The sequence below is a fragment of the Egretta garzetta genome, unplaced genomic scaffold, assembly GCF_000687185.1.
Source record: "Egretta garzetta isolate BGI_Z169 unplaced genomic scaffold, ASM68718v1 scaffold11, whole genome shotgun sequence".
NCBI lineage: Eukaryota > Metazoa > Chordata > Aves > Pelecaniformes > Ardeidae > Egretta > Egretta garzetta.
The window spans coordinates 195,920-204,285 of record NW_009258621.1 but is presented as its reverse complement, the minus strand read 5'-3'; the positions used below and the strand labels follow the sequence as shown (position 1 = coordinate 204,285).

The 8,366-nt window shown below is 41.4% G+C and overlaps 1 protein-coding gene across 4 annotated transcripts in view; it reads right to left on the bottom strand.

Moving 5' to 3' along the window:
* Window positions 1-7,771, bottom strand: part of EPHX1 (epoxide hydrolase 1) — a 14,097-nt gene extending 6,326 nt beyond the window's left edge. The window contains exons 1-6 of one of the 4 annotated variants that reach the window (XM_035903619.1): window positions 7,687-7,771; window positions 7,417-7,601; window positions 5,392-5,572; window positions 2,943-3,170; window positions 1,789-1,918; window positions 1,067-1,281 (exon numbers count right to left, since the gene is read on the bottom strand). In XM_035903619.1, the coding sequence (XP_035759512.1) occupies window positions 1,067-1,281; window positions 1,789-1,918; window positions 2,943-3,170; window positions 5,392-5,572; window positions 7,417-7,596 (934 nt within the window). In that variant the 5' untranslated portion in view covers window positions 7,597-7,601; window positions 7,687-7,771. The other 3 variants (XM_035903618.1, XM_035903620.1, XM_009648178.2) reach the window with 3 other exon arrangements.
* Between the last annotated feature and the right edge of the window lie 595 nt (window positions 7,772-8,366).

The window sequence follows — 8,366 nt, the reverse complement described above, 5'->3', positions numbered from 1 at the left end:
TCCCAAAATGTGAACTTGCTGCTGGTTCCCAGTCTGTGCAGTCTGCTCTGACAGACCACACGTTACCGGTAGGGACAAGAAACAGCCAAAAAAACACAGCAGAAGGAGACAACTAGGCATCTTCCAGCTAGCAGCTTCCCTATCTTTTCTTAAAGCACAAAAGGAATTAGAGACCAGTAATTTCTAGAAACCGTAACTCAAAGGAAGCAAAATTCTTTAAAAATCCATAAAATTATCATTTTGCCTACACATTTTAAGAATTACCTACTTCTGTAGGTAAGTTTATGGAAACCCACTATTAAATAGTTTCCATAGCTATATTTTTAATAAAATGGAAGAGCAAATTGCTGCTGCACTAAACTAAAATATATTCAGTATTCTTGACTTGGTTGTCCAATTCAGTTGCAAAAGATGTTTTTAAAACAGAAACACTTAATACTCAGATGCTTAAGGTAGTTAAGCAATCTGAGTGACTATCTCACCTAGAAAGAACATTCATAGGTACACTTTTTTTTTTTTCCTTGAAAGTCTGCAAGTGATTCAGAACAATGAGTGAGAAATAAATTTGATTTTACTTTTCAGGTATTACTTATCCCTATAAATAAGTTACGTTGCGTGCTGAGACAGCTAAAAGCTTCTCGTAGTTTACATCATTTGAATGTGATCCATTCTCTGTGGAGAAACTATCTTTTGCTCTCAGCATAGCTGCATTTGAAATAGAATTACAGTCCCTAGCGACAGCAGAAATGGAAAAGTATTAAATAAATTATTTTATTTATGAAAAATGAAAATTAGGTCAGTGGCACTTGGAGCATGCTCAGAGATTTATCGCTGCTGCATGCAAAAGCAAGTGTAATACCACATACCCGTATGTAACCTTTTCTGACTTGGATACAGGAAAGGAGCCCACCTTTTAAAACCTCTTAGCCTTCCTACGTCAATTTCCCCAAAACCCCTGATTTTCTGCATATTTTAAATAGTACATTTTGTTTCTATGAAAGTACAACTAAAATGAACAGACTAAGTATTCTGAGCTCAAAAGGGTTTTTATGTTTGTTTGTTTTACCAACAGTATCAGGCTTTGTAGCCTGTATGTGAGCGTAGCCAGACTCCAACAAGATCCTGTAGAGCCCTTTTTTCAAGAAGGGAAACATCCGCCTAACATCTTCATCCTGGAAGCCGAAGAGCCCTGGAAGATAGCGGCCCAGCAGAATGGAGAGCAGGTGAACGAATCCCATGTTTGTAACTGAGGCTAGATTTAAATGGAGACCTTTCATATGGCTAAAAATAAGAACAGAAAAAGCCCCCCACAAATTAACAAAAATAAAATGTGATTCCAAGTTGTTATATTTAAGATGTTATTAACAAAAATGGACATACTTAAATTCTGGCCTGCTAATTACATCATGACCTTAGCTGTACTTTGTAGTCTGGCTTTTCACACAAAAATGACGAGTCAAAGGGGCAACTGTCAATAATCAGCACACACTCCTGGACACAAAGCCCCAGGTCCACCTTTTGTTACAAGTACTTATCTCCCACTCTGGACCCCAGTGGGGCCATTACAAAACTACTGCACAACTGTTTGAAAGGACAGGTATATAGTATGAGGTCCGTAACTCTGGATCACGGCTTAACACTGTAGAGAGCACTGGAGAGAGAAACTATACAGTGCTCACAGGAGGGCTTGGACAGGAACTCTCAAGTGCAGAAGAAATAACTATTTAAATAAAGAATAAACCAGCTTTGCATGCCAATCATGCAGCACTGTACCAAAGGGGTACTCACTTGGGAGCTATCTGGGCCAGATTGGTGCAGATGAGCCAGCCCCAGTCACCACCTTGTGCGTAGAACTCGTTGAATCCTAGTCTGAGCATCAATTCATAAAAAATAGAAGCGGCACTTACAGAATTAAAGTCTGCATTAAAACAAACAAACAACAACAAAAAAAAAACAGGACACTGTTACATTAATTCCAGCTATACTTCTGACTGGGCAGCATTTATTCTCCCCATAAATGCAACATTCAAGTTCCTAAAGAGCTACAGGTCCATTTTTCCTTGCCTGTCTGCCAGACTACATGGAAACCCTTGTCACTTCATCCAGGGACAGTCAAGAGAGCAAGCAGAAACTACGAAGAGAAAATTGAGCCTTCTTTGCAGACCGGTGTTCTCTTAACCCCACCAGCTGCTCACATGCTTGCCCGACTCCCTGTAAGCAGTAGTTACACTCCAACAGAGCCCTCTCAGAGGCGCTGAGTACAGCCCAGGCAGTGTTTCCATCTTGTCTACTGTGAGCAGTCTCATTTTAATGATAATTGGAAACTTTTAAGTTTCCACTAGTAATGCACTTCTCCACTTCACTGAATGCTGACAACATAAATCACAGCCAGGGAAGCAGAGAAAAGCAAAACCTTGCTTTTCAACCTTGCCCACGTCATTTACCTGCACACATAATCAAATACTAAACTCAGCATCACTTTAAATACTGCCTCGCTCCAATTTGTTGCGGCTTGTGTTTGTGTAATTCTGAGCCAAAGCTGAACAAGCAGCTATTTGGCTGCAATCTACCATGTAGATACACGAATGGGTTTGTTTAAACTGTTGCTTCTCCCCTACCTGTATAATGCTGTTGAATATAGATTCAAAACACTCAAAAGGAACAGGAGCAAATTAAGTTTACTCTTCACACAATTCATTGACTGAATTACAATTTGTGAGTTGTCACTTCATAACTTTTTATAGTCCTTTGTATATTATCTATACATTGCTCCTGAAAACAATCAGTGGTGTCAACTGAAGTCACACTCCCTCTTCCCACATGACACACAAGATCTTTTTTTCTACACTGGAAGAACGAGAAGAGCCAGGAGTTACTGTTCTGCTAACAGGGGCTGTCTCACTGTGAGACTAGGCTGGTGTCAGTTCAGTTTCTTCTCATACCTTTTTTGTGGGGTGCTTCTGAGAAACCATAACCAGGGATAGATGGGCAAATGACTTCAAAAACGTGTTCATCACTGAGGCCATGGCTGGCAGGATCCGTCAGGAGAGGGATGATTTTGTAAAACTCGTAAAATGAGCCAGGCCAACCATGAACCATTAATAAAGGCTTTGCAGACCGGCCTTCAGGCAAACGAGGAGGCTTTACGTGAACAAAATGGATATCAATGCCTGTAAAAATAAAATAATTAATTAACATGCCCGAATTTACCATGACACTGAAACTAATCACAGAACTGATTTTGAATAAATCTTTTCTGGTATCTTTTTTTGGTGAGCACGCATACACACTGCGCTTCTCTGGATCCATTTATCCAAGGACCTTAAAGTACTTTCTAACAGGCAATTAAGCAGCACGGCAGCCAAATGAGGTCGACATATTTCTGTTTCAAAATAAATTGGCAAATTAAGACATAGAAGTGAAGCAATCTACTAACGGTAACACAGTGACTCAGACAGATGAAAGGCAGAAGAGCCAATTACATCATTTAGTCCAAGCGCCCTTAAATTTTACCCATATGTCCCTATATGGCACTAGGTGGGCTTCAGCCAACACTACAGATGTTTCTTCCTGAAAGGCATACAATTGCAACTGGAAGGCATGGAGAGACAGGGAAACCATCGTAATTAGCAGCTGTTTGTGTGGGGGTGTTAATCACTTTCCTTGTTTTGTGCATGCCTTACTTTCCATTTGAACATGTCCGGCTTCTGTCTCCAGCCACTGATCCTAATGTTACAGCAAAAGGAATTTAAAAAGCCTTCAGTGAATGTCCTCTGTGGAGGCCTCCGGTAATCAAGTCACACATCTTAACTGCTGATAAACCAATCATGCCGAAGCAAGGATTTGAAAACATGCCTTGCTAAAAGAGCTAAAGTGTTCAATTTTGTAGTTCTTCTCTACTTTTTATCCAAAGCTTTCAGTATCTCTAAGTAAACCAAAACAGGAAACGATGCTCTAGTACCAGTCTCCTCATTGTTAAATAAAAAGGTAAAAATTGCAGTCCTATTTCCTTTGTGATCCTTACAGTACGCAAGCAGTAGGCTTCACACAGCGAATTGCTTTTCCTCAAACCCATTCAGGGCTTTGCTTTCCAGGAGACAATAATTTGCTTTTAGTAGAGCCTAAGTGCCTCACTTCCTGAGGTATTTAAGCACATTTTGCTGCCATCAACTCCAGCTCACCAGCAATCCTACCCTGTTTCACTGACTGAGATTTCCCCATCTGTGACAGTTCTGTGGATTTCTGTATTCTCTGAAAAACTTTCAAGTGATGACAGAAGCTAGGAATCTGATATATGGCATGTTTGATCTTGTCGTTTCATGGCTCATCTCCGTAATCATTCCTAATGTTGAAATTTCTCTTCCTATTGCTATACATAGTGCATTGTCCTTAGGTTCCCTTCCCCTTTCTTATCGCAGATGATACATCTTTTTTTTTTTTCTCCTAAGGGAAGACTTTTTGCTTTTTATCTTTTTCAGCACTAACCATGTTTTATACACTTAAATAAAATCTTTTATGTTCTAACCACTATGTAACAACCATTTATTGTTCAAATCCGTTCTAAGTATTATGGTGAATTGCCCCATTTGAAATAGTGTACAGTTATGGGTGCAAGTAAAAACATAATAGCATAATCTCAAGCCTGAATTTTGCCATCATGTGAGCCAATTGCCTGCTCTGCTCTAAATCTGTAACTGTACCCCCAGCTGACCCAAGCACAACCCTAATCCGAGCATTTAAAACAACCAGTTTGACCAGGCTCCAGCACCAGTGGACCTCAGCTGAATGGCCTCTTTCAAAAGGTGTCTGTGCTCTGCAGGAACAGACAAACCATTCACTCACACCTGGCAGCGCATCAACCCCAAGGGAAAGGCATTCTGCATTTCTAGACCTCTGAATGCTTGAAATGGTGCAGCAGAGCGCATCTGCCCTGCCAAGCAGGGATGACAACCTGAGCAGCCAGCGCGCCCGGCTGAGGAGGGCTGCCAGACTGCTGGCATCACCCTGACACAGCAATAGCTGGGGAACTACATGGAGCAAGAGGAGGCATCTGTGGGCATTTCTGCGTGACTGCACGCAAGTCAGGGAACACGTGTACATCTTAAGATCCAGTTCTGTTTCCAAATGCCTGTGCTTGGCTCCTGCTAACACCAGCTGACGACCCATCCCTGCACAAGGGAATTCCATTTGTCATTCCTTATCCTAAGGGCTTCAGTTACGATGAAGGAGTTTCTCGCTGCTTCAGCAGCAGTGCCAATGATCCCCGCCATGGCAGCCAGGGAGGGAAGGCCCCGGCCACACAACCGTAACATTCTTAGCACCAAGATCCCTTGTAGGCAAGATTATCTATTACTGTTTGTTTATCTTTTAAGAAGAAAAAAAGCCACACACCTTGAATCTTAGTTTTGAATTGTGGGTACTTGTTGAGGATTTCAACTTGTTTCTTCCAATTGAACTGGTTTTTCCAGTAGGAGACAACCTTCCTGAGATACACTGAGTTAGTCCCATAATGGAAGCAACTGTCCTCCAGTGGCTCAGTGAATCGAGCCTGGTCAAGTCTCCTAAATAAGTCCTACAGGGAAGAAGAAAGAAGAGACATTACAAGCACTTGCGTCTGCCATCTTGGGCTCTACTGTGCACGGCTTCTAGTTATTCCCAAGTGAAACGAGAACAATGAAAATAACATCTCTAATGACACCTGTGTATTTTGCTGATGCTCCATCAGCTGTTCCAATTATTTTTCTCCTCCAGATGGCCTCCTTCCTCTTCCATTTACAGCTGTTCTTAACACTCTCTCCCTCTCTGTTTTGCAGGGCTGGCTAACCTGTTTACTGGGCTGATAACCACAGAGGACAATACGCTCTTCTGACAGCACTGTGGCTTCCCAGCCTACGTCTCCTTGCCTCTCCACGGTACTTTGCTCCCCAGGTTACCTCACAATCAATGCACAGATCTGGCCCAAAGCTTTTGCTCTCCTTCCCAAACCAAAGGGCTGGGTGTCTTCACTGGGAAACACTCTGAGGGATTTCACACAGCCACAAAGCTGGTGAAACTAGACTGGAGTGAGAGTTTCCCAGTCCAGAGTAACTATTAAAGTGTGCTTCCTACTGCACTTCAGGGGACACTGATGATACTGCAAAAATCAGTCTGAAAATCACTCGGCGGGGAAGGACAGCCAAGAGCCCCTTCCTACTGCGAACAGAACCACAGAACAGTTGAGGGTGGAAGGCAGGTCTAGGAATCTAATCCTGCTCAAACCTCTGTGGGGCTTAAGCCTGAACAGCATTTTCTAATACAGCGACAGAGGTAGCTGTCATTCTGACAAAGATGAGTTAGGTGTTTGCACTGGCTCACGCCTCACACTGAACAGGCAGTCTCAGTCTAGGCAAGACATTAGTATGCAAGCTCACTGGTTTTGGCATTTAACACCTGTAGAGAAAGCATAGATTTTTAAATGGAGTTTTTAAGATGTCTTTACATGCATGCTTTTTGTCCATGCTCAACACTTTAAAAAAAAACGTTTTAGTAATGTACACTAGCATAACTTTAACTCCTAGTTTATGTAAGAATATATTTAGAAACAGAGTTTTCTACCAATGGATTATGTTGCGATGGCTGTCATAATACAGAATTACGTTTCAGAAACATCTGTAAATTAGAAATTATCTAGCTTTGTGTCTGCAGTGTAAGGGAAAAACATACTGGAGATCAACGTCCATTGATATTACTAAGGAAGACAAACAAAATGTTAAAAACACCAGGCCTCACTGAGAAAATAGGAATCCATTATAAATGAATAATATGAGCAATCCCATGAGTACTGTTCGAACCACTACTACACACAGATCTATGAAATTGCACAATAGCCTACTTAAACACAATCAAAATCTTGCTATCTAACAATTCTGCAACGTATGTGTTTACTGTAATTACCACTGTGGTATTAGTGTTGACCAAAGTACATCATTAATTACAAAGAATCAGCATCCAACACAGCTGCAAACAAACCAGTCAAGAAAAGAGATCTTCATAATTGCTTTTGAAAGAAAAAAGAAAAAAAGACATTGTTCTTATTCTGGTCTACACAATCAAACTGAGGAAGGTGCACAAACAGGAACGCAGAGTTGAGTAATCTGTAATATGATTTCTATGTTTATTAGGCTTTGCAGAGGAGGTTTATTTACTAGCAATCTTGCAACAGCCAGCTGAGAACAAAATTGCATAGCAGGATGTGAAATCTGCCTATCCATACCCATCTTCTGAAGTAGTGAAAAATTCCTTCCCCCAACTCCTGGACATCATTGCTCATTCTCATAAATGTAACTATTGCTTCAATTAAAAAATTACTTCCAAACAAGTTCTGCATTTATTTAGCCATTTCTTACTGCTCTCCCCCCAGTAGAGAGATTTGCTTACACTCAGCTCTTCTTCTGTAGTTTCCACCTTAAATGGCCAAACAGTTGCATCTTCTTCCGTGTCAGGCTTTTGTCCCTTGCCCCACCATCCCTCTTTGAAGGGCAATGTCTCTTCTTTCTTCTTGGAAACTAAGAAGTAGATGAGGACTGTCCCCAGAACCAGGAATACTTCAAGCAGCATAATGCCTGCAGAGAAGAACAGAATGCTGATAAGCCCCATCAGATAGTTCAGGGACACGCGACGCACCTTGTAAAGACTGTAGAGGTTTACTCGCTTTTAAAGATAGGATTCGATCTATGTGCTGTTCTGTCGCTCACAGGACATCAACACTTCTGTAAAGTTTCAGAAATGGGATGTTTCAACCTACGCAACTTAAATGGGGAGGAGTTCAGTGTTTAACATAAAGTATTTTACATAAAAGACATTTAGTAAAAACAGAACTAAAAGCAAGTCAAGAGATCACATGGCTTGGTAATGAAATAGTCCTCTGATTAAACACACCACATTGGCTTCCTCAGTGGCTGCTGATTGCTGCTAAACTTTTAACAGTAAAGGAAGTGACTGTGGATATAATTCAAGTTTAATGCTTTCTCTTCCTCTGAAGCTCTAGATTTCCTACGAATTCCAAAGCACAGCATCTCTTCAGCAAGGCTCACATATCTTTTGTTATAGATTTGGAAGGGAAAAAACCCAAGACACGTATAGAAAACAGAAAGTGAAGAGCATGAGGGCAGCCACCTTGTAGCTCCCTGTCAGCCTGGGGGAGTGGGGCAGGGACATATTTACATAACCTGTGAACAGCAGTGCAAAGGGTAGGAGGACCTTCCATTTCTTTCTCCCTCTGAACTGTTTTAAAGAGAAAACAAAAGACCACATGCATGCTCTCCTGGCTCTAAACCTCCTGTCCCCAAGCGATAAAATTCTGTCAAAAGGGAAGAACAACCTGATTT